Genomic DNA, 27672 nt, shown 5'->3' on the forward strand with positions numbered 1-27672 from the left:
ATTGACCCTATCAAGATCTTCAACAATGTTCTCTTCTAATGTTTTTCATCTCTTTTGATGTTAACTACTGCGTTAACAAACTGGAAAAATTTCCTATTTATGTTTCCAGCGGGTCATCAATTGGTTTTTTTTTATAAAATTATAACATCTTCTCTCATATTTTTGAAATTCACAACAATTTGAAATGCTTTTCGAACGTTTCTTTATCACTTTAAGACTTTGTTGTTAAATAGCGCTTCCAGAGGTTTTAGCTGAATATTTCTCTTTAGATTTCTTTTAATCCAGTTTTTCGCGGCGCCTTTTTTCGATGGCTTTAGCGGTAAAAAATTATTGCGTGCCTCAACCAGTTTCTCATGTTATTTCTCTGCTCACCGGTTTGTGTCACTTGTAAATAATTGGCTGCTCACTGATTCAAATTTTTTCTGGAAAAAAAAAGAGTTGAGTTCTCCGAGGAAATGATCATCGTCTATTTTATTGCAGCTTCTTCTCCTTAAAGTACAAGCTCTAGTGCCACCGTGTAATGGTCGCAGACATCAGTTTTCTCAATAAAATTTTTTGATTTGAAATTTGCGAAGAAAACTTAATTACAAGTTTTCGCTCTAAGTGTTTCGTGCGTTGGAGTCTGAGGGTCTACAAAAACCAAGGGATTACTCTATTGTCGATTTTGCCGGTTTCTTCAATATGTTAACATTTAGGTCAGGTCCCGACACACGAAATGCAGAGTACTGGGTGTTATACTTAAATAGAATGAAAATTTTGAAAGGTCTGCCTTTGTAGCATTGGGCGGAATGTATATACAAGTCACTAAATCTGTTTTACCGCAAGTTTCAATCTCCAAGCTAATAGCGTGCTGACTGTTTGTATCAACTAATGGAAATCTCTTCTTTGTGGCTTTTTTGTGTAGAAAAAATAGCAAGACTACCTCGTCATTTTTTTCTCTTGGAAGTTTCTATCTCGAGGTAATTCTGCAGAGCAAAATATTTCTTTTATGGCTAGTTTTTAACCAAGTTTCAGTGAGCAGATTGCCACTGGCTCAACCTCAGGTTGACTAATAAAGTTTTTGAACTCATCAAAGTTGTTCTTGAAGAGCGACTGTTTTGAAGAAGTATCCACTCCTTTGCCGTTTTACCTGAAGTGTGTTTTTTTACAACCTCCATATGTTCTTTTGTCAGCATTTTTAGCATTATGCATTACCGAGTTTTATCAGGATCTCATCCTAACAGCGCAATTAATTTTTTAATGAGAAAAAGCACATGCAACAAAACTAGGGAAAAATGTAACCTAATAGTCATGTTCAAACTCAATTTAAAGAAATATGAAACGCACAAAAATGGTATATAATACTGTCTCAAAACATAAAAATATAATAAAACGTAAAAAACACAAAACGTAAAAAATAACAATTGCAGCAAAATTGGTGAATCATTTTGGATGTGAGAATTCCTCTGTCAACATCATTATAAGCTGTTCATTCAAATCTTTGTCAATGAACAGATTGTAAAATGTTTGCATGGAAACCATTCGTTATATACTGATATCTACGACCAGATTGTCTGAACCGATCGTTTTCTCTTAATTTATGACCAAAGTTCGTTTGCGAGATGGTTGGGGGTGGGGGCGACTTTTATTCCCCACCCACTTAGTGGACATATAACTTTTACGCCCCCCCCCACACCTAGTAAACCTTCCATAGTAAACGTGAAGATAGTAAAAAGCATGGGGGCAAAATGGATCCCATTATTTGGTATAATCAAAGTCTGTTTTTTGCGGGTATGGCTTTTTTGCACTTGCAACGACATTATTCTTCAAGTAATTGTTGCAGTCATGAGGAGAGAGTTTCCAACAGAACCACACAGTGCTGAAAATATCCTTAAATCGTATGTCGTGCCAACATCGTGACGCAGAGTAGAGGCAGCCCAATACGAAAAAGTTCCGTCGGGTCTCCTTCTCCTTCCGTCCATTTCGTCGTGATCAAAATAAGTTCGTCTGATGTATCCTCCGTTTAGTCTGAATTCAATATCCAGTCTCTCAAATGCCAAGTTTGGGTCGATGAAGAAAAAGAAAGTTAGAGATTTCTGAAACAACAGAACAGCTACAAAATTTGATGGTCCCAGTGTATATTTTGTTTCGCCCAAACTATAAGATTTGGTTGGTGCCATATGGCAAAGTAAATAAATAATGAACCAGGTGGAGATTTCACACCAATATAACATCTTGCTAGAAATTCGATTCAAACTATAGTCTTAAACTTAAATTACTAAAACGTTTAATTATTAAAACGCTAGAATTATTAAAACGTTTAACTTACCAGTTCATCAGACAATCAGACAATACCATCTAGTTATTCTATCAATTTTGCAAAATTAATTCCTTAAAAACACTCATATTCGGCATGTGAAAGTCCATAACCCAAAAGGTTATGGGCTCCATCAGTTTTTTAAGTCCTAAAAACAATTTCTAAGCAAACCTAATTTCTTTTTGACAGTCACAATCTTTTTCTGCTTTGTACCTTTTCTTTTCACAACTTTTTTGCCTCCTCATTCTACGATGGGTCAACAGAGAGTGAGGCTGCTGACCTACGCAGGAAAGGCACAGGAGTTTTCTCTCTGGAGCTAAAGATTTGTGCCAAAGATGCAGACGAAGAGGTTCTACAAACCACTAGTAGGAACAAGGGATCAACTTAATGAGCCTGCACCACTGACCAATGAGGCAGGCAATGATGAATTGAAGAAGCACAAGGTGCTAATTGATGCTTTTGAGAAGGAATTTGCAGACAACTGGGAGAAACGAAACAATGTGTGTTCTCATTTGGCACTGACTATAGATGCAACAAAAAGTATGTTGATGCGATATGACTGTGTGGGAGATGACGGCGTTGGAGATAGAAAAGGCTCGTGAGCTTTTTTAAGAGAGATTTTAGAGTGTGAAGACGCCAGCAAGTGTTAGTTTGGTGCGATAGCCGGCTTGACTGCAGCTCAAGGAATCGTAAGATTTGAACAGTTTCTTCAACAGAGGACATGAGCTGCTCAAAAAGGCTACAAAAGAAAAAAACAAGTACTGTCCGAGACCCTTAAAAGCCTTGGATTTTGATGTTCGTTATACAGGAACACGTCAAACCGGCAAAAACTATACAGAGTTAAGATAAAGGCTGCAGAACTTTCATAGGAGCACTGCACAGGGACAAAAGGACAACGGTGTTCAGTGGTAATAGCACTGAAGCGTGATTTTAAAAGGGAACCAAGAATAGAAATTGCTTTGTGTGTGGGATCCCTCGAAAATTTGCTAAGGCCTGCAGGAGGAAGGAGACAGCGCAATACAGCAAGTAGACAGAGTAGGGTTACTTAGACAGCGGATGCAAGAGACAAAGAGATACAGTCAAGCATGAGTCAGTGGCAATGGGTCAAACATTGGCTACACAACATCAAAAACACTTGGTGGTCCTCAAACAGTAGAAGACCACAGGCATGATAGTGGACAGTGGTTGTACAGCTTACATAGTGACAAATATATATGCATTCGTAGACTTTGTGCCTGTTCAATCAGGGGTCAAAAATCCCATCGGAGAGGCTTCCAGAGCGGTGGGCGGAGGTTGTTTGAGAATCAAATAAATGGGAATTCCAATTCGGGCTCGGCAATATTTTGTGTGTGCTTGACTATTCTTTAAACCTTCTATTGGTCTCAAAATGCACGAAGTGGGGGATAGCTTCACTTGCGAGGAAAAAACAGCTGCACAAAACTTTAGAAGAGAACTTGGTTAAAATTATATCAGGAATTTTCACAATGTATGGAAGTAGCTCCGACAATTAAGTCAATTGAATGAAGCGCATATAGTCAGGAAAGTACAAAAGACAGCGGGGAAATTAAATAGGTGTTCAATCTGTGCTCAATGGCCAAAACGGCAAAAACTTCAGTACCAAGAGTGGCAGAAACCAAAGCGGAGCAAGAGCTGGAAAATGTGTTCACACGTGACGGGCCCTTAAGGAGATAGTCACTGTCAGAGTTCCGGTTCTCAATTGTGTTTGCAGACCACTATACAGTTGTGTTTGTCAACCCGCTCAAATCAAAGTGTAAAGCTCTTGCCAGCCCGAAGAAGTGTGTTCTCAGTGTTGGACGCCAAAGAATCTAAGGCAAGACAATGCAAAGGAGTTTTTCTCACAGCTGTTCAAGAGGTACTGTTCAGACACAGACATTCTACAAGAGAAGATGATACAAGAGATGTCATAACAGAACAATTTAGCTGAGAGGTGAAAAAAGATATTGTTGGAGATGACAAAGTGATTGCTCCTTGACTAAAGACTCCATATGATGATGTGGGATCAGCATTTCTCCACGCAGCGACGATCAAAAAGTTTGTTGTTAGACAAGGAGAAGATAGAGTCCCAGCAGAGCTTATGCGAGTTATAAAAAACCCGGGCTTTCAACTAGTAAAGTAACTTTTTTGGTTGCAGAGTCTCAATGAAGAAGAGCAATAGACATGTCAGCAAACATGAAGCTAAGGCATTTGAAGGAAAATGTGTGGGTTACGATGAGATTGACAAGGGACACCTCATATTTTTACCCAACTCAAGCAAGCTGATGGCAGTTTGAGATGTGATCATCGAAATTTCCGATGTGGGCTCAATGCCTGTCAACAGAGAGACGTCTTACCAAAAGATGAGGAGTCAAAGCAACTGGGGTTCGGCACCCAGATGATGGTTATTGAAGCGGAACAGAGCACATCTACTGCAGTAGTAGGTAGCGTAAAAAATAAGGAAACGACACTGAAACAAGATGCCTTGGATTTCGAGGAAGCAGAACTAGATGACTGCAACAACCGGGAGTCTCGGAGAACCAGAGCAAATAGAAGAGAGTCACACAGAAAAATTCTTACAGTCAGAGACATTCCGCTTCAATGAATATATACTGAAGCAAACGGAAAGAACAGAGCCCAGAAGGAGAACACAAGCATGGAGTGTACCCTAATTTCTTTGTAGAAGTCTGAACTCAAAGCAAATTTGTCCACAAAGTAAAATTGCAACCCAATGGTCAAATCGACAAATACAAAGCACTGAACTGTTTTGAGACTTTTGTGCCTACTTTCAAGCCAGAGACATTCGGGATTCTATTTCAAATATCAGCAAAGCGGTGACATGTGATGCACTAGTTCGATGTCAAGAAGTATTTCTTGCACCCACCAATAAAAACAGAAGTATCGGGAACAGCCACAGGAGTTTGTGAAATGATGATCAGATGGTGAGAATTTAGTATGCCGATTGATTAAACCAAATTTTTGTTTGAAACAGGGTGCTAACATCTGATCCAAGGAGTCGGCGAGCTTTCTATTAAGACAAGCGTTTTTCAAAAGATCATTGTTTGTTCGAGAGAATGGAGACAAAAGGTCACACTTTCATTTTTGTTTGGGATGACGACATCTTAGTAGCAGAAAGCTATGAGAGTTTTCTTCGATTTCAAGTCCGCATTCCACATGAAAGACAAAGGAACACTACACTGGTTTCTGGGCCTCAGAGTAAAAGGAGAAGGGAGCAAAATCATGGCCGATCATGGCTGGAGCATTTTCAAATAGGTTGATTTGAGCTTGAATCTTCAGACAGCACACAAAATAGGCAAAGAGTCGAATTAGAAGATTTACAATTTTTTTTGGATCACTTCTCTATTTTGCAAAACGGAAGTGGTCAGACAGCTTATGCACAGTCAGTATTCTGCTCAGACTCATAAACGCATCTACCAATCAATACCTTCTATGCGGAAAACGACTGCTTAGATATCTTCAAAGTTCACACGGTTTAAACTTCTAAAATACATTTGAGGGTAGTTATGATTTAATGGCGGAAAGTGATGAAGACTGGTCTGCTGATTTGAGCGACAGAAATTCAGCTATGATCTACTACATCGCGGCTAAGTACTAAGTTGGGGCGTTGAAAAGCAAATTTCGTCATCAGAAGCAGAAGACGAGGGCATTGCAGCAGCAGTTCAATATACCCTGTAATTGAAGAATTACTCTGTACAGAAACTTCCAATATAAAATGAACAGGAAAACATGAAATTTGTTAGACTTTGCCATAACACATGCAAAAAAAAGCAAGTACATTGAGACAGAATTTCACTTCATTCAGAACAAGAAGGAAGTTGGTACTATTTCAATTCATTGCGTTCCGACTGGTGAAATGGCAGCAGTCATTGCCACAAATTATATAGTCGTATCTAAGGTCAAAGCCTTCAAAGCAGTTTATATGGAAGCATACTCTAAGCGATCAGCTCACTTTTGTGTGGATGTGTTAAAATTTCGATTCTAATTATAGTATTAGTTGAGTTACAATTATCAGAAAGTTTAGCTCAAAGGTTGATCAGACAAAAGGCAAATATATTCAATTCAATATATTGAATAAAATGAATCTTCAAGAAGAGGTGCTGGTAGTCAATACTCGATTAAAGCTGATGATTCTAGATAGTTTTTATTAGAGTTAAAATATTTGATGTAAGATCTTCCCAGCATGCTTTGAATGATTGTGATACCACTGGAAGTATGAATGAACTCTTAGAAAACTGCAGAGCTATGTATACTTTGTGATCGAGTTCTAAAAAACTTGCGGAATTAAATCAAAATGGGTAGCCCTTACGAACCCCACCATAATTTTTGGAACCAAGATTATTTTTGAATCTTGACTCTTTTTGCATTGATAATGGGTATATAAACAGTTCATACTGTAAATCTCTAAATTCTACTGTAGATTACCACATCGTTATTTTCTCAATTTTGAAAATAATTCTTTTTTACTGAGTTAAAATTGACTTCATTCCGCTCGCGAAAGTCCATAGCCCAAAACATCTCGTCAACAAACAGACGTCTGATCATACCACCGGAGACCGAATGTTCCTGTAATCAGAGCATAACAGTCAAAAATCGCTGAACAAATCATGTTCAGACCGATGTCGAGACTTTCGAAATCGACTCTGATGATACCGAAGCGGATTTAATTAGTTTTTGTGAGTTATTATAAAGTTTTCGAATTTTTTCCGTTTGTGACCCAGTACGTTATACTCCCCCAACAAAGCACGTGTGATCAAACCTTAAATCATAATCTAAAAATAAGGCACATGCGTCTGGGTGGTGCGAAAATTATGCACCCACTAAGCTGGGGGCACAAACGTAAAAGATCCAGCTTTCAAAGATTTCTGGTGGTGGTGGTGGTGGTGGTGGTGGTGGTGGTGGTGGTGGTGGTGGTGGAGGCGGATGATTGCATTTGGTTTACGGGGGCCAACACAGAAATGAGATCCGGAATCTAATAAAAATGTACTTACGTCTCCGTCAACGAAAAAAATGGAGAATTTGGCTCCAGTAGACAGTGAGGGTGTGAGGGGAGGAGGTGTCAGAAGAAAGCTGCCGGTTGTCCGGGTGGGTTTGGATCCTTTGCTGTAGAACTCAATGTACAACCTCAAACACTGTCCAATAGTTATTGCGACATTCTTCTGAACGTGGAAACTAAAACAATGTCAATATTTAACAATAATATAATAAATTAGTTCTCAAGTTTATTCCATTGCTTGCATTTATAAATTAACAAACCACAAAACAAAACCCGAAAGGACATCACTAGACCTGTCAAGTGATGCCTTTTCGTATTTTTTATTCGTTTTATAAAAATCATTTTTCTATCGTAAACCATTTTCTCCGCTTTATTTAATGAAAACAGTTTTTTTATAAATCTTATCTTACATATTTGAGAAAATATATTTGCAAATAAGTGAGCAAATAAGGTCGGCATCCGGCATGCATGCTTTTTTAAATAGAAGCAACACGTGATATTTACTGTAAATTGTTGATCTTACTTAAATTACGCTCAATTCAGCTTTGTACCGACTTTTTTACCGTTCAATTTAATGTCGATCTTGCATTAATGAGGCCTTTAAATCTTAGCGTTAGTTTTACATAAATTAATATTTCATGTAGAGTTAATATTACAAGGAGGCTCGGTAATGTGCGTTCTCACATAAAGTTCCGACCACGCTCATCTACATTTTTCTTTTAATTGTCTACCAAATGAAGAAGAGATTAAAAAGAAATAACATATCGTTCAATAAACTACTAAATGAACTAATGAAATCTGCCTTAGAGGGTCGATGAGACCTGTCATTTATATGAATACCAGAAAAGACGGCAGTAAAACCAAATCATTACAAATATTAGTTACGACCAAAACTCGTTGTTCAGCTTTTTAAAGCAATTAATAACCCAATCAAAATGGCATAAGAAAAAACGGTCAATAAAGAAGATTAACCTGTACTTCTCTAGAAAAAATATGGGGCTGATCCTCAATTCGACTTGGTAGAAAGTCGACAAAAAATAAGCAACAGAGCAAATTTAATAAAACGTTGCTTTTTTTTTTAAAAAAAAGAATTAATGCCAAACTGAAAAGAAACATCAAGCATGCACTAAAAGTAGTGCGAGCTTCATTTTTTTCTCAAGGGAGACTGACTGAGATCTTTCTTTATCCAGGATATATAAAACGGCTACAAAAAGAACGGTAAAAAAAGAAAAAATAAAAAACTCAAGCTTTGCACAAAAACGGTGTCCCAGCCCATTGAAAACCATCAAAATTTAAGCTGTTCACTGTGAAAAAGTTGTTAACTTCTTTAAAAAAGCATTTTTCATATATCCAGAGGACCACCCATTATTGTGATACCGTTAAAAAACATAAATATACAAAACCTGCGAAAATTCAAAAATCCCTATTATCTTTTGAAAATTGATAGTACCAAGAACAAAGACCATTTGAGGAAAAAAAGACTATTAAAAGCAAATTTTAGCTCAATTAATATGTGATGTGACTTGTCCAGAGAGATACTAAGCTACGAGTTAACAGAAATAAGATTGGCAAAGCTCAGAACTATATTGTATTTTTTAAAAAAATGTTTTCAAATTTCATGATTACCATAAGCGTTCAACTGAAAAATTAGACAGTTTAGTTAGCAAATTCTACGAAAAATAATAGCGTCTGTAATTAATGAGATTAAATCATAAGACTTAAAAAAACATTAAATACAAGCACAACTGAAAATGAACCACGGCAAAAATTAATCTTCAATTGCGCTTCCTTTGAACATCATAAAGTCAAAGTATAAAAGGACTAACTCAAAATGACAAAATCTAAAACCACAAAAATTGTAAAGTATGTAAACCTCACAACATTTTTTTGAAACATAAGAAAACGGTGTCGCGGTCCATAAAACAGTAATATTCATAAAAGCTATGAAGACAATAATTATATTCAGTTATAAAATTTTTAGCGCTTTTTTGGTTTGATTGATAAATAATGCGGCAATTATTAAAAAACAAAACGAAAAAAACAATGAGCAATATTGTTTAAAATTCCAAAGTTTTTGTATGAAATTTCGTAGCGCAAAAACAAGGCAGCCAACTTTTTTTTTTAAAAAAGAGAAATTGGGTTTCAAAACTAAAATTGTATCTTACATAAAAAAGTTTGACCTGTATTTACTGAGATTAAACTAAAATTTGACAAAACTAAGATAAAAATTTGACAATTGAAAAAACTACTGAAACTTTCTTAAATCAAATATGTTCAATGTCATTAGATACTTTAGATAACAACCGAATGTATTGTAATTGTAGAGATTCACCCATACCACTCGACGAGGCCATTTGGATGTTTGATTGATTTGAATTAGTATTCAGATTTTTTAAAAAATAACAGTTGAAAGCAAAACAAAAGAATTCAGTTGATATTTACTAAAACTATTCTTCAAAGCCATAAAAACCATTAGGTTCTCTGAAAATATATTATTTCTACAATTGGCCTCATTCTTACGTGAATGGATTCTGTCTTTATTGCAGCCATGAGTTGAAGTTTTTGTCAGTAATCAACATTAAGAAAACAGTGAAAGCAAAATATTTTTGGAAAAATGGCAGCACTGAAATAAAAATAAAAAGTTTCTGATTGTAAGAATCCATAATGATATAAAATTTATCCCCGATATTGGCGCGTTCAACAAACCACCCAACTGTTTCAAATCTATGCGAATTAGACCAACTGCTATATGAAATAGTTCAAAAATAAAAACGAATGATAGATTTTGTATAATTATTGGTATAAATTTACCAAAAAAACCTCAAAACAACAGAAGACATTTTAGGGCACCGGAATTCATTTAGCTCTTTTTTTGAGTTTAAAGAGTTTGTATCAGTGGTTTTTAGGTCTCCGATTTTGGCAAACATAGAAAAGTGGGTCAAAAAAGCAGTTTTTTTCAATTTTTTATGAAAATTGTCTGAATTTTGAAAAAGTTACTAAAATTTTCAGCCAACAAATTCTCCAATCAAACAATTCAGCAACGCTCTTCTATCTATAATGGCAACAATAACACTTTACCATTAAAGATTCAAACTTAATTAAAATTATATTAGCAAAATTGAGCCAAACTTTAGCAAAAATACAGAAAATGTGAACAAAAACGGTCGAATATTCACAAAATTCTAAACATCTATAACTCCCTGTAAATAATTAAACAAAATAACCCATTAAGTATATAGTTCCTCCCTCCCCACTAAAGGGGGGGTCGGAACAAAAAACTTAAACAATTGATAATTGTTTTCAACTTAGGCGCTTGCAGTTAGCCAGCTGTGGAGTTCAGTAGCCGGTTGACAGATCTCATCGCCGTTTGAGAGATTCGTTTCGAGATCATAGACAATACATTTCTTTAGAAAACAAAGAATGGCAAGATATTACAGTCTCTGACGAAACGTCAGAAACTGCCAAATGAACATAAACAAAACAATCATACACCAACGAGTCCTAAATCTAAAAGAAGACCAAACTGTCCCAGATAAAACATTTCTAAACAACTTGAAGATAATGACACATAGCATTGAAAAGTAAAAGTTAATGCCACAACTATACAACTAAACTAATGAAATTCGAAATATGAAAGTGAAATTAGTTGAAAAACACAACGACAGGTTTTGTTTCAACAAGCAAATATGAAAAAGAGGGCTTCGCGATGTTTCTCTTCGAAGCATCTATTTTTATGGATTTCATGTAGACGAGCAAAATAATCTGTATTGACTTTCTGACGGCTACCACCTCAAATTCAAGTCATTGTAATTCTCAAAAATAACTGGAATTAACCTTTGCAATAACTTTTGCAACCTTTGCAAGCCATTGCAATTGCGGAGACTTGTTTATTAACAGCAAGCCTGCTGGTGGTAAGTATCAAAAAAAATTCCAGCAACGCTAGAGGTATTGAAAAACATTTTATGTTCGCCCCCAAATCTGTCACTATTTCCTGGTAAAACCTCGACGAGGAAGTTATCGCTGCAAAGATTGAAAAATCGCTCTTTACTAATTCAGCAAACAAAAAGTGGTTTGAGCAAACAAAAATACGTATTAGGGGAAATGCGAATAGGTTTTATAGTATTTCTGACTAATTGACTAGTTAACGGTGTCGGGACAAGTCACTAAATGCCATTATATCCAAGCCTTCGATTTCAGGACCACTTTTAGCCGAATAAATAAAAAATTGGCCCGTGGGACTTGATATGAAGCTATCACAACCAAATATGGGATTAAACTTTCCGCTTAAAAATGTTTTAACATAATTTGCAGCCGGTTTATTGTTCCGACCCCACTTGTGGGGGGAGGAACTATATACTCAAATGGGTTTTTTTGTTCAGACAATTTTGGCCGATCGATATATTTATCGTAGAGAATTGTGACTGGTATCATTGAAAAGCTCGTCCAGCGTAGAATTCGAAATTAAAAAAATTTTTTTGAATTTCTTGTTTTTCGAGGAGTTATCGAGGTTTAAATTGTTGTGAGAACACGCGATATTTGCATGATTTTGTTCACTTTTAGCAAAATTTTCGTTCAATTTAGGGCCTTTCTTTAAAAAAATTATTTCAAAATTACATTTCACGCTACAAAATGAAGCAAATTTTTGTTACCAACAGACTGATAAAAAGGCTAGTTCTTGTCTCTTGAGGAAGTTTAATATCAAAAAAATGTCGAATTCTATTTGAGAGCTGTTTTCTTTTAGAAAATTTTCCTCTTTATTATTATTATTGTTTTTTTAATCACTTAGAGACTAGTCACGTTTCATATCATGGTTCTGTTAATGAAAAACCCAATTTACAGTCAACTGACACCCAATGAACAAAACATTTGTTTTCAAGGAGTCATTCATGTTTTGTTTTGCCTTCAAATATGTTTTTTCGAAACTTTTAATGAAACTTTGACTTTCTTTTTATGATTTTACTAAATTTCGGGAGTCTTATGGCTTAGACTCGCTAACTAAAAGTCCAGTCGACCAATTTTTTGAATTTCTGTTGAACTTTTAACCGATACCAAATTTTCTTTCATGAATAGTAAGTTAGTATCAGCAATGACGGGACCACCTTCCTTTTAACTGCAACCAACATTAATCTGGTATGTAATTTTCGCTGACAATTATTGATTTAAGGTCTTCGATAGCATGAGTTTTCATAATTTCCCGTTAATGTCCCGTTGATTACTTATGATTGAGAAATATCATTTCCTTCTCCTTCAGGTATAAGTCAAAATACTTTTTGATATCCGTTGAAAGTCAGTGAATTGAATGGCGTGGATATGACTAGTTTTTCTCAAAAAATTCGTGGTTTTATGATATTTTATCTTTATTTTGAAGTCATTTTGTTAAGAAAAACTCTGTTAAAAAACTGTTAAAAGCTGTTAAAAAAGGATACGAAAAAAGAAATTTTTTAACCAGAAATTTCTCTATTAATGGGTTTGACACTTTTCTCGCTCAATTTTTTCTGATTTTGCTAATTTTTCTTTTTTGTTAATTCTTCGTGTACTCTTGAAATGCTGACTGGTCTCATGGGCTTCTAAGTAAGGAGTAAATGAATGACGTTAATCAATGCAGACAGTTTTTAGCGAATTACAGTTTATGATATTGTTCGTTTTCAAAGTTTTCTTATACCTTTCAGCTTTTGTTCTTTTCGTCAACTTGTAATGTATTCTCATCATTGAGAGGTTCCGTCCATTTCATTGTAATTCAAATTCACCATTTTTCCATTGATATCATGTCGTAAATGATGTTTTGGTTCTTGGACAATTTGCGTTTCCATTGAATTTTTGTGAGTGGTCAAAATTTCTGTTTCTTTTTCTCTTCCTTTAGCACAGTCGCTAAAAAATTAATGTTTTTGCTTATTTTGTCGTTTTTTTTGTTTCTCGTTGTCTTTCTAATGAGAGATCTTATGCGCGCTGTAATGAGGCGTGGTGTTTCGTATTTCAATTAGTAGTTCGGTTGTGTAACGATTTTTTGAACTCAACCATCTATTTTTAATTATCTCATCATTAGTTTGACAATGATGTCAAAAATGTAGATGAGCTCGGGTCGGAACATCATGTGCGAACGCACATTAACGAGCATCAATGTTGAATGAAAGCGTCAAATTCCATGGGGGAGAATTGACATTGGGTATAATGGAATTGGGTATAATGGCAGTTTTGGTAGAATTGCATTGGAGAAATTTTCATGTAACAACTGCGGATAATCGGACAAATTGAATAAATTTACCAGAGCAAAAAAGTATGTTTTGAACTGAGGCAGTTAAACCTGAAGTTTATGTCTTCAACAACAGTATCCACTGGATCAATTCCTTCGTCTGAAATTGTCATCCGGATGAAACTTCCAATTCCACTTGCAATTTCCACGTCGAATTTGGCCATTCCACCTTCCACGCGATTGTTAGTCGCTATTATTCGACCCACCAAGAGTGACGTCACCAGAAATGTTGGACTGCTTAGGCGCCCGACATAACTGGAACTGCGAAGAGTTATGAAATATTCACCGCCAGACATTAGATAATGGCTGCTGTCACCCAGGGTTATATATCCGGTACCATCTTGGGTATAAATTTGACACGGGCACTGGCTATCTTCTGGTTCTACCGACACCTCCATGACCTGAAAATTCATAAAATGTGCGTTTCGGTGACAGAAAGAAAATTATACCAAAATACCCAATGAGCCGGCTTATCCAAATTAAAAAATTCGGCTTCTACTAGCAACTGATTATATGTAACCGTATTGTTTAACAAAAAAATCAAAGTAATTAATTGGTCATTATGGCCTTGGGTACTTTGAAAAATTAGGTATTTTGGCATTGGGTAAATTTTCATGTAACCGGGTTTTTCCATTGCAGAGTTTAAACATTCTGCATAAATTTTAATGACAAGACGGAGCAAACTAAAAAAATCGACTCGAATTAGATTCCAGGCGTGGCCAAAGCTCTCTCCGGAACATGCTTGATTTTTTTTGTCATAGGGTCAACTTTGAACTTTTTGGCAGCAACTTGAGAGGATCTGAAAAGTGTGGTTTTGGTGTAGAAAGTCGACAAAAGCGTGAACTCTTACACAACCACAATGTTTAAAATTGAAACTGTTAAATGAACAACATCGTGGAGTATGTATAAGGTAAGGAAGTGTTTAAACTAACATTTCTAACAGTTGTAACGGATCAAAAAATGAGCTGTTTATTTTTGCTGTCTCATTTTGTGTTGAACTATAAGCGTTATACATCATTCATTGAAACTGCAGATAAAAAAACGGTAAGAAATTTTTTTCGCTTTTGCAAGATTTTTGGGGAATAAATAGTACAGTTCAAATTTGTTGCAAAATTTCACAGCTAAGACTTAGATATTTTGCATGCAATTCAATGATAAATCAAAAAGGTTGTAGTGGAAAAACATGGCAACTTTTGCAACTCCTTAAAAACTTTTAGGAAAAAGAATGTAAAAATAAATGCAAGAAAAAAAGAAATTTTCCGTTAACTTCCTAAACAGAGCAGAATTATGCGAACGAATCCTCTTAACGGCTAAAAATTTAGGTCTAATAAAACTATTCAATGAGTGGCGGTGTTTTAATGAAACAAAATTATTTAACAAATTTAAAAAAATACGTTTATTTTGCTGTAATTGTATTTTTAACCATTGTTTTCCTCGCTGAAAGCTGAATGTCTTTTGTATAACAAAAAAATTTGATCGCATAATGTCTATATGTGCTCCATGATACGAAACCAGCAAATATATATATAAATCTAGTTTCGTCTATTTTTGAACTAGTTTCACTGTGTTGATAGCACGTTTTTTTTTATTGTCTATGCTTATATTAGCTTTATGAAGCATATAGTAATTTGAACATCAATGACTTTAATCTTGATTAGTAAAGGACTTTAGTGTTCTGAATCGTGCGAGGAAATTTAATTCTTCCGACCCCCACTTAAGTGGCAAGGGAGGAACTGTATACTCAAGTGGGTTTTTTTGTTCAGTCAATTTTGGCCGATCGATATATTCATCGTACAGAATTATGAGTGGTGTCATTAAAAAGCACGTACATCCTAGAATATGGAATTAATAAGATTTTCTCGATTTTCGTTTTTTACAGGGAGTTATCGAGTTTTGAAGTTTTGTGAACAATCAACTGTTTAAACTTTCCACTGTACACTCAACTGTCCACTTTGTTAAAGTTTGCCAGACGTAGTGACCTAGAAACCTTAACGTAGACTCCCTAACCTCCAAAATAGTGCTAGCTGATTTTTGGCGCCCTATGAAAATCTTCTGAAATTAATTTTATGCCGTTTTTTGCATATTTAACTCGATAATTATACAAAATGCATCGTTGTTTTTTAATATTTGAAGAATTTCACTCAAAAATTGGTCTAATTTGCAAACATTTGGAAAACTGGGGCGCTTTGTTGAGCGCTCGGCAAAATTGGGGATAGGTTCGATACAATCATGGACTCCTAGAATCAGAAACTTTCAATTTTTATTTTAGTGCTGCCTTCTTTCAAAAAATTTTGCTTTTGTTCTGTTAAATTAATTATTAACAAAAACTTTTATTCACACCTCCATTAACGACAGCTTCCACTTAAGTAAACATGAGGTTGATTGAAGATAGAGTCTGTTTTTAGAGAACCATAGGGTTTTATGGCTTGGATGAATGTATTTCTTGTGAGGAAATTTCAGTGACTTCGTGATCTTGTCAATTTCTTATATTTTTTTAGTCAAATTTTGCTTATTCTCAGTAAGTACAGGTCAAACTTCCTTCCCCATAGAGCAAAATCTAATTTTGTGGCGGACTGTTTTAACGGAAGGTTCTCTTGCTTTTGGTACTACGAGTTTTCATAAAAATTTGATGATTCTTGTGCATAATTGCCCATTTTTGCTGTTGTTTTTGTTTCCTTAGTAAAATTTCGCAATGGTTAACAGTCTAACTGAAAAATTTTTTTACAAAATTTGGAATTGAATTTTTTTCGTTTGCATTATATGTGGTTTTAAGGGCTGCGACACCATTCTCTTGCAGAATTGGTCAGAGTTTCTTATTTTTGCCCTTTGTTTGCTGTTAATATTTCTTGTGGTATGCAAAATTTTTGTGATGAAAGGTCTCAGTGGCCCATTATAGATAATTCATTGAACTTAATTATTGATATCGGTAAACAGCTAATGGTTTTTCGACTTTCAAATTAAATTCCTAAAAATCCTTATCCCTTTTTGTTCCGATTCGGGTATCTTTTCGTATTTTACAATGTCGTATCATTTTCGTAACTTCGCATTATTTAGAGCTCTTTTTAATGTTTTGTCGAATCAAACAATAAATTCTCTGTTGTTTAAACGTTTTTACTGATGTCTTCAGGGCTTAAACATTTTGTTTCAGAAGAAGTTTGTGAAATTTAGAATCTTTCCATTTTTCGTGGTTTTTTTTTGCTTTCAATTTGTAATGTTCGTAACACAAAAAGACTTTATGATGATCAAACAAGATGCAAATGATGATGTTAAATTCTCCTGGATATATTTTTTACAAAATTTAATAGTTTCGACAATGTGGTTTCGTAAAGTTGTGTGTGAAATTTTTTATTTCAGCTTGTACATAATGTTAATTTGTAGTCCTATGACTTAGTCTCACTAATGATAGGCGCAATTAGTATTCCATTTAATTGCAAGGCAAACTGTGTATTTTTTTAGTAAGAAGTTTTTGAAATCTATGAATTTTGAGACAATTGTTTTTAAAAAAGTAGAATAGATTTTTGAGAATTGTAGCTTAGCATCTCGGATGACAGATGACGTCATTTATCTAATGATATACATTTTGCACTTCATAACGGTTTCTTTTTCCTCAAATGGTCTTTTTGCTTGGTACAACCCGTTTTCATAAAATATTCGTGAATTTTGCATATTCGCCCCTTTTTTGTAGGTTTTTGTTTTCTTTTCACAGTATTTCAATAATGGACGTCATTTGATGCACAATTTTTTTTCATTTTAATAAAACACAATCAAAGATTTTCAATGTTTTTATTGAACAGCTTAATGTTAATTGGTTGGGACATCGTTTTAGTGCAAATTTTTTCGTGCAAAACTTCGTGCAAATTTTTACTTTTTGCCTGTATTGGTCGTTCTTTCTGCAGTCGTATGACATACTGGATAGTGAAATGTCTCAATCGTTTTCTGTGGAGGTATAAAAGAATCTCTCAATGATTCCGTTTGATGCACAATGTTTCTAATCAGTTCGAATTTTATTCTTTTCAAAAAAAAGAAATGTTTTTTTTTAATTTTGCCCTTTTGCTCAATTCTTGTCGACTTGTTACGAAGTCGCATTGAGGATAAGTTCAATATTTTGTTGCAAAAAAGTACAGGTTAAACTTCTTAGCATAAGTTTAATCTGATGCCATCTTGATGTGGTTATTATTGATTTTCAAAAGATGGACAACGAGTTTTGGTCGTTATTAACATTTGAAACTGTTTGATCTTTATCGCCGTCATTTCTGGTTGTCATTTTATGCTAGTGACAGGTCTCATAGGCCCTCTAAAGTTGATTGTTTTATTCCTTTATTAGTTTGTTGAACGACATGTTGCCCTGTTAATGTCTTTTTATCTCTTCCTCATTTGGTAGACATTTAAGTAAAAATGTAGATGAGCGGGGTCGGAACTTAATGTGCGAACGCACATTACCGAGCCTCCTTGTTAATTTTACAATTTTCATAACGCATTTTGATTGTACATCTGTTTTCTAAATCTAATTCTAAGAACATTGAAGACAAGGATATTGCACCAAATAGCTCACGGTCATCACAGTACAGAAAAAAGTGCATTCAGAAGGCAAAATCTAAATTATTTGACAATTATTTCTCCAGATTTCTTTTTATTCACAATCTTTTTTGCTGAAGGCTGAAATTTTTGTGACCGCACAAGCTGTTTTTCTTTGCAAGGCCAACATTTTCAAATTTTTAAACGATATCTGAACAGCATATTGCCTATTTTAAATTAAACTCGCAGTTTTTGAAGTAATTCAAGAATCGTTCACTATTAAGATAAATCACAATCAAATTTCGAAACGCATATTCGTTAAAATTCTAGAACATCAGCCATTCGCATTGTTTTTGCTCGCTTTTTGGTATATATAGTTGTACTGTACTGTGTACTGTCAATTGGGCAGCTAACATGCAATCAGCCAGAGCTGTTATTTTTTAAATTTCCGACTCAACTAGACAAGAAATGTTTTTTTTTCTTTTTTTTGCCTCAACAATTTTTTGCATATAATTTCAATTCTTCTCTATAGTAATGTATAGTAACAGTTCGAAAAGAAGTTAGTAACAATTCTGAGGGAAAAACGTTTTTAAACAGCTCTATTACAGCTTCTTTAAGTTTTCTGGAAGCCCAGCTAGTTGAAAATTCACAAAAAAGTCGGTTTCATTTTGACAATAAATCAAAGAGGAAATTTGAACCACTGATGCAACAATCTAATCGGGTTCCACACGCAGATGTTTTTTTTTTCAGAAAGAAACAGAAAAATGTGTATGTGTTTTTGAGGTGAAATTGTGTCAAATTACACCATAGCCAATTTTATCTATGACTTAAAGCATTAAAAATTATGCATTTAAATAAGCAAGAAAGTTGCCCTAGGCGTCCTTCGGCAATTAAAGCTCAACCGGTTTCACAGAACTGTGCTTTGTACGGTTTCACAGAACTGTGCTTTAACATAAATTTTAGTAAATAGTACACAAATAAGTTTTAACGTGAATTGTTTGCTCAAAAAATGCACACAAAAAGATGTTCTTGTTTCTATTATTTTTAATAAATTTCAAGGATTTCACTTTTAAAACGTTATAATTTAAGGTTGCGTTAAAGTGTTCATATTATGTTTTTAAACGTGATCAGACCTAACCATCAAGGTAGTTGTTGAGAACAGGAAAATTTCAGTTACTCTGGGAATTAAATGGTTAAATTGAAGAAAATTCAGCCGGCTCGTTGAAAAGCTCCAAATTGAGCCTTAATCAAAGTTTTTGTTATTTTTTTGGAAGCCACGTTGGACATTAATTTTTAGCTACCAATTTTTGACCATCTCTGAGGCAATGTTTCAAATTAAGCGTATGAGAACCATGATATACCATAAAAATTTTGAATACCATTATGTTAACACAAGAGGTCAACATGTTAAATTTATCTGGGCCTAGAAACACCAAAACTTGGGTCAAAACGGTTTAGAGCGTTAAAGTACACTATGGTACCAAAAAGCTACATACAACTAAAGATTTTTTTGAAAAGCAATTCAAACATCAAATGATATAACATTTTGAGTTCAAATTTGTTCTCTAATAACGGTTCATGACAACTTTAGCTTTTTTAACATCTATTAGACGGTTTGTATAGTTTTCATGCAGGTTTCTCGCGACCTCTGCGTCAATGTCTTTGCAAATTTCATACACTTTTTTCCTCTAATTTTTTTTCCAAAAACTGTCTGTTTTCGTAATCGTTGCTTCAAAATTGCCCATAAATTTTCAAAAGGAATCAAATCTGGACTGTATGCTGACCACTCCAGTACCTTTCATTTGTTTTCTTGGAAAAAAGTGCCGATATCTTCGATTTATGCACAGGAGCATTACGTTGTTGAAAAATAATGTCCAGGAAATGCATTTTTCTTCGTAAATTTTTCAAATTTCCAATAACCGACAGCGTTTAGCTTGTTTAGACACTTAACAAGCGATTTCCGTCCATCTGATTGTATTGAGCCCCAAAACTTAAGTGATTGTTTGTTCGAACTCAACTTTTTTCTGCTTTTTTTTCAAGAAATTTCGTTCCATTTCTTCTAAAAACTCTAACAATTCCATCGCTGGAGATGTGCACCCTTGTTTCATCAGTAAAGGCAAGATTCTGCCAGAATGAAAACGGCTTCTTGAGCATATTGGTGCACCATTTTGAATGGAAGCACATGTTCTTCTTCTTCAAACTGACATTTTGCAGCATTTCTTGAAAAAATTTTTTTGGGATCATTTTTTGGGAAAAATTTTTTTCAGTGAGGTTTTGGGATCATTCAACACATCAGTTACCAACTTTTTTTCTGATTTTTTTTGACAATTTTGGGGGTCTCCCGCTCGATTTTTGGGCCTCGAAACTGTTTTTTTTTCAAGTACTGTTTGTTATCATACTGTGAATTGGATCTAGATTTCAAGTTGAGTTGCTTTTGTATTTTAGACCATGACAATACGATATCTCTTAGCGTAGCAAATTGGCAAACTGTGAAAGAACAAAGCGGTTAAACCATCTTTTCTGTTTAAGCGGAGAATGTGAGAATGAAATTTCTCTTAAAACTTCTAAATTTCACACCTTTTTTCACGCTTTAGCGCAAATCATGCTTATGAAGCTCTAATCATGCTTTAAAAGCAGAAATCATGCTGTACGTAGCTTTTTGGTACCATAGTGTATAACTATCTCTAGGCAAGTTTACTTTAATCATCTTAATTTTGACCACACGATTTTAAATATAACATACATTTAGATAATAAAACCTATTATTCAGGGGGAAAAACGCATCAAATTTTCCATATTGTCTGACAAAAATAATAATATGGACTAGGGGTTGGGAAGCAGTTCCCAGTTTTGAATTGTTACTTACTGAAAAGTTTCCGAATGTTTGGTACTGTAGCCTTATGTCGTGGTAACTTGACCACATTCCTAGGACTGCAATGTCGGCTGGGTAAAGATGCGCTTCGAACGTCTTCTCTCGCGTTTTGTAATTTTGTCCTTGACCTTTGAGCGTCAAGGTCATATCATAGCTCTCTGATGGTCGCAAATAATTCAAAACTAGACGGTTGAATAGTCTGAAATAAAAGAAAAAATTACAATTTTATTGGCTTATTTAATTTTAAATTAAACCGTTTCTTAAGCTCCATTAAAAAATTCTCCTTATTAGCTTTCCATGTTTGCAATTCAGGTTTCAACTTGACTAACCAACTTATGCAGACAGACTTTACTTCTATCACTATCAAGGATTCAGAGTCGCAATACTCCTCAACCAAACTTGCAAGATTACTGCAAGATTAATAATTCTTGGATCTTTTCTGCCCCCCCCCCCCGTACAAGGAAAATATCAGAATTCTTGATGACATGGACGTGAACTGACTTGAAAGGGAATGTGGAAGTATTTGTATGTCCAACGTATCTTCCAACGTAATCCACAATAATCTCGGACCCAACCCCTTCATCTATCTGGAACTCAATCGTGACCTAAAACGAAACAGCCACAATATCAACTATTGCGTTCTACTCAATCGAATTTATTTTGAATGCATTTTTATGTATTTAATTATTGGGCAACGTTCCAAGCTTACATTTTTTTGGGCTGTTTCAAAATATACCCCAGTTTAGAGAGCTATAGCTGATACCTAATGCCCTGTAAAATTTTGGTACTATATTGTGTATTGGGGGCCTATTTTTTAAATAGGGATTATTAGTTATGGAAAATTTAGCGCCAGTAAGCAACTGCAATGAAATCTGGCGGATTCAAAAGTCGCTGAGGTTTACATTTTTTTTTCAACCTCCTGAAATGAGGAAAGGAATTTTATGTTGTCCTGGCTTTTTTGCTCTGTCCTTTTTAACGCTGGATTCTAACACCCCCCCCCCACAATAAAGATATTCATTGGAGAAAGAAAAGTGAACAGTATCAAATAAGAGCCAATATAAAAAATTTTTTAGCAAAAGTGTTTTTGAATTTCCATTTCTACAAAGACATGATCTTCAAAAAGTGGGGATTTTCTTTTACCAGCCTTTTTCATACTTTTGACAGATCTCAAATTGTATTATTTAGTAAACCCCGGGTAAATAATGTCAAGTTCTGTGTGTTCAAAACAGTTAATGATCAGAGCAAGAAAGCTCTTAGTAAAAAATTAGACAGATTTTAACTAGAAAATAAAAATAATGAATGCTGAATTCTTGTTAAAAAAACTGTGTTATTTTCTACTCCATTATTTTTTCACTTTTTTCGAGACAAGGTTTGCGTTTAAATGAACGGCGATGACATCTATCTATAAGTTTTTGGTTCTAATTGATTGAAAACTGCGGTAGAAACTGTTAGATGCTAATGTTCAATGCTCAATTAATTTAGTCTGATTGCAATACAAAGTACATAACATATTCTTGAATATAAATATCAAGACAAGGAATACTAGCAAACTTAAATAGTTCAGTCAAGTAGTTGCTCTAGTTAACTAACTCTCAGTTCGGCTTGCCAAAAACAGTTTTTATAGTTCCATATTTCTAGTTATATAAATCGTTTGGAAATTCCTCATAAACAATTTAAAATCCTTTTCGGACAATTCTCCGATATTTGATGAGATAGGAGTATTTTTAATTCAGAGGTTTTGCGCAACTTTTGATCTGTTGGCCAGAGAAAATTTCATTGCAACTATTGTCGTTTTTAGTGGTTTTATGAGGCCAATCATTTCATTGGGTATTCTTGTCAATTTTGTAGTTTTTTTAGAGAAACTGCCTTCCCGATACATTTGAAAGATATGTGTTAACATTTCGAAGAAATACAGGACAAAAACGGTGTCTGTTTGGAATCGTTCAAAAATGTCTTAAACTTGGTCTTATTTACGACAATAAAATATTGATTCCAAAATGCGCTTTTGGACACCAAAAATTTCATTCAAGCTTGATTTATAACAACCTTCTTACTCCAAAATACCGTGGAAACAAGGGTTTTACAGAAGCAAAATAGAAAAGAATGAGACATTTTCGTCAAAAGAATGATCTGACTTTAAAAAAATCCCTCATACCTTTGATAACTTAATCTTCAGTTTAGCAATATGGTATTTAAAGGACAAACTTTTGTCGATGTACACAGCCAGGTATTTGAATTGGTCTTTACAGTTCAGTTTAGCTGCTAGTTTAAACTCAAAGAATATGTTTTTTTCATTGATAAAATTCTGTGTTTTTCTCTTTGATAGTTATCTTTTTATTATCAAATCACTTTTGTAAAATTTTTAGCTTTTTGTTCTTTTAATCCTTTGCCGCGGTCCTTTGGTAAAAAAGACATTATCATCCACAAAAACTGTGATTTGTTCTGTGAATTCATCTGGTAAAGCATTAATATACACAAGAAATAATAGGGGATCTAGCACCCATCCTTGCGGTACACAATATGACACAAGCGCCCTTGAAAATTCAGAATTTTCACTTCAGACATATTGATATCGGTTTGTCAAGAAGCTAGAAAACAGTTGTCGTATTTTTCCTCTAATGCCAAAGCTATTTAGTTTTTTCAACGGTATAGAATGATCAAAAGCATCAAATGGTTTTTTAAAATCAATGAAAGCAGCACATGCTAACACTTTTTCTTCTTTGATCTCTCTAAGATATTCGGATGTTTTCAGTGTTACACCCGTGCAAGAGTTTGTGGGCTGCAAACCGTATTGATGCTTCGATAGTGCTTTATGTTTGTTGGGAGAGCAGCCTTTTATTGAAATATTTTTTCAGATATTTTTGATATCACCGGTAATAGACCTATCGGGCGATAGTTTTCAGCCTCACATGGAACTCCATTTTTCAAATTGTTTTTTTTTCGCAATTCTCAAATTATTTGGAAATTCACTAGAGCGACCCAAACTATTAAGCAATTCAAGGACCCGTAAAATGGTCAGATAAGTAAAAAAACCTAAAAATTTAACCCATCATGATCAGCAGAGTGTTTTTGGTACGAGTCTTCAGAATTTTTTAAGTTTCGTCAATATAAGTCGGAGGAAGCACAAAACTTTATTCGAATTTACAACGAGCATTAAATTTTACGGGTTGCTTGTTTTTTGCTAATTTTTTCCTACGTTTGCGAAAAAGTTAATAAAACTTTCAGTGTCAAAATTGAATATCAATTTTTGTAATTTTCACAGAGTTTCCGGTAGCATAAAACGAGCATTCAAGCATTTTTTAAGCCTTTTTCAAAGTTTGTTAAGTGTCTTGTTAAACCATCCCTGATTTTCGAATAACTTTTTCTGAGCATACCGTGAAAATTTCATTCCAGCTACTTTTATTAGGTCGTACTATTTTTTGAGATAAATCAAGAACATTCGATATAGGTGCAATAGACCTGAATTTTTGATCTAATACAAACAATTATTTCGGAAATGTATCGTCTTTTAAAAACATTTAAATCATGTTGATAAAGCTTATTTACACAGTTTTTGTTATTTTTGTTTAGAAAAAGTCTGTATGATGTCAAAGCGCGAAAAATGTGATTCCTTTGTAGGAACTTGAAGACATTCGTTTGCAATAATATGATAAAGACAAGAACAACCAGTTTCGATTTATCTTGTTATTTCTTCGATTTGGATAAAGAAACGGGAACATTCTAAAAAGTTTTTGTATTTGGTGACATTTGAAAGCTTGTCCAATATGTTAATATTGAAATCACTGCAAATAATTGTTTTTTTTTAGTATTTTAAGCAAGATAATTGACTCAAGATATCATCAAGTGCTTTGAGAAATTTCTTTTGACTGGGTGTTCTATAGACTACGCAAACTTGAACGCAAGACCAATGGTCTGATTGCAATTTTATGGTTATGCTTTCAATGTTTACATTTGTTTCTATGACATTGTAGGTATCCCAATTTTCAGATAATTAGCTATACCAACTCCACGTCTATTACTTCTATTTTTTAAAATAGGGTTCTGGTATCCGTTTATTGTAAAAATATCAGGTATTTCAAATTTTGTAGCCAACTTGCGCAAAAAAACGTAATTTTTGTTGAATTAGGAACTTCAGCATGCACTCAATTTGATCATGATGGGAACGCAACGATCTAACATTCAGAAACAAAAAGTTCGGGTTTGTAATTTGGCGTTATCTTTCCCTTCTTTCGATGTTTTTGGAGATGCATATACTTTGATCGCAGTGTTGATTATGTACCGTTTAAACCGTGTTCTGTAGCTGTGGTTGCTGATGTTTGATCATTTATTTTTTTTGGTTATCCGGTGTTTTTTGAGAGTTTCCGGGATATAAATTTGCTATTACGCTAGATGGAGAACTGCTGAGCCCTCTTTTTCCGGCTTGTCTACACTCTCCGTTCTCAATTTTTTTTATTGATTACCGCCAATTTTTTTACCGCTTGTTTTGATTGTACCGCCTGTGAAAAGATCTTACCATTTTCAGCCCTGCAGAAAAAATTGACAGCACAGTTGTGTTTTTTGTAACCAATCCTAGTTTGTCACATTCGCGTTTTTTTCCAAGTCTTCGTTGGGAATTCGTTTATTAATTAAAACCGATCTGCTTTTGTGCATTTGGCCAGCGAGTTGTTTCCGTCTTGATTAAATCTCGTTCTTGTCCCGGAAGTAAATAAATTTAACAATAGTTGGCGCAGAGTGACCCTTTTTTGGATTGTAGAGCGGGTGGCATGCTTTGAAGTTTTCCGGGGATGAGTGACAATTGAGGTTTTTTGAGATTGCCCAACACATGTGTTCTGGAAGATTTGGGTGGATACCATCGACAAAGAAAATAGTAAAAATAGAACAATACTTGCTGGTGTAACGCTTTTGAGATAACACTCTTTCTTTTAGATCCTATGAGTTCGTTACTGAGATCAATTATTGCTAAATTCTGTTTGTTGATGTCTGATTTAAGGGAATCAATTTGCTCAAGTAAATGGGTAACTACCTTTCCAATAGGCTCGTCATTTTCAGAAATAAGTGGATCAGTTTTGTTCTGGTATTCCGTGAGAGAAGTTCTCTATACAGTTTAATAAAAAGCACAACCACGTACAGCCACGTACAGAACTTCTTTACACAGCTTGATTCTCGAATGAAAACAATAACACAGCTCACACTCTTGACCGTTCTCTAGCTCACTATTTTCGTTGTGATAAACTACTACGTTTGATGCAGTTTTTATTAAAGCTTCAGCTACCTTTTGAATTTGACAAACTTTATCATAATATTGCTTGTGTTATTTTTTACTCCATTAATGTTCCATTTTTTTCGAGACAAGGTTTATGCTTCAAATTGATTGAAAACTGCGGTAAAAACCGCTAGATGATATAAGCTACTACATTTGATGCAGTTTTTCATTGAAGCTTCAGCTACCTTTCAAAATTGTCTATCTTTAACATAAAATTGTTCTTTTTTTAGTTATTCAATTCAAATTTTGAGTAAACAAATAAAAACTCTAAGAAAGTACTGTTTTGGTTTAAACGTATCAGTGCACCGGTAGTTATTACTTTTATTTTGAAAAAAACTTTGTTTCCGATGTTAACTTAAAAGTATCTAATGCTCTATTTTTTAATATTTGTTTTAATTTTTCTCTCATTTTTCATTGCGATGGTAAAGAGTTCTTGAAAGTTTCTTTAACTTTAAATACGTAAAACATTGATCTGGCACCATCTTTGTCAAAAGTCTAAGGTGATTCATCTTAGAATTTTGCCCAAAACTCATGAAGTTAATGTTACTATATCAGTTCGGGATTCTGTTAAAGATTAAGAATTGCATGTCAGCTTAGATCTCTTCAAAGAAGCACAAAATCAGCTATCTAACTTAACGAAAAGACCGTCGGCATTTCTATCGCTGCTCGATTTTTCTGCCATTTCACTCCAAAATGAAAAAAAGTTTTTTGAATTCTTTATTGAATAGCATTACTTCAACAAAAACACAATGCACTTTTGTTGGTAAATAACTACTCCGACTGCTATTATTCAGATGATTTTTTAAAAATTCGTTGAGAGCTTTTATTGCATTTTTGTTTTCTAAATTTTTCTTTTGTTACCTGTGACTTACAATACCTTTTTTTGTAACAGGGAAATAATGAAACTCTGTTGCGATCTTACGCCTTATATTAATCAAGACAATACTAAATGAGCAAAGACAAATAATCGGAATAAACTGATAACAACCACCCTTTTATTAAGACTTAGTGCATTAAGTTATAAAAATTTTGTTTTCTCCTGAAATTAAGAGGTTGGTTTCACTAATTTAAGGAAAACGAGGACCAGATAGTAACAATTTTCGGTATTAACGATAATTAGGTTGACGATTTTTCCGTCTCTTTTCTATATAAAACGCCGGTTGTTGAGAACTTTCAGAAATATTTAAAATCTATTAGTTTTGCCCAAATCTTTTCGCTGTTCTTGCTTTATTGTTTCACGATGAAAACAAATTAGTTTTTGTTTTAGAACATGCAGATTTTGTTTTTTTTGGTTGGAAATTTACGAAGCCGATGCACAACACCTGATAATCTTTTTAATTGGTAGGTTGGAACTATATGTGCTAAAGCAGAGACATGCCAGCCTTGTTGATTCAGTGGCTTTTCAAATTTTTTGTGAGTTTACTTTTGCAGGTATACGCGTAGTATATTGATTGATTTCTACTCATTT

The 27672-nt window shown here is 34.3% G+C and overlaps 1 protein-coding gene across 1 annotated transcript in view; it reads right to left on the bottom strand.

The window, feature by feature from the left end:
- Positions 1-1777: 1777 nt before the first annotated feature.
- LOC142350528 (uncharacterized) overlaps positions 1778-27672 on the bottom strand; it is a 37809-nt gene continuing 11914 nt past the window's right edge. The window contains exons 2-6 of the mRNA XM_075402378.1: positions 21443-21546; positions 20936-21140; positions 13606-13955; positions 7300-7480; positions 1778-2075 (exon numbers count right to left, since the gene is read on the bottom strand). Coding sequence (XP_075258493.1) covers positions 1806-2075; positions 7300-7480; positions 13606-13955; positions 20936-21140; positions 21443-21546 — 1110 coding nt within the window. The 3' untranslated portion in view covers positions 1778-1805. The remainder of the gene's footprint in view (positions 2076-7299; positions 7481-13605; positions 13956-20935; positions 21141-21442; positions 21547-27672) is intronic.

Source organism: Convolutriloba macropyga, chromosome 12, assembly GCF_964194025.1.
Source record: "Convolutriloba macropyga chromosome 12, txConMacr16.3, whole genome shotgun sequence".
Lineage (NCBI taxonomy): Eukaryota > Metazoa > Xenacoelomorpha > Acoela > Convolutidae > Convolutriloba > Convolutriloba macropyga.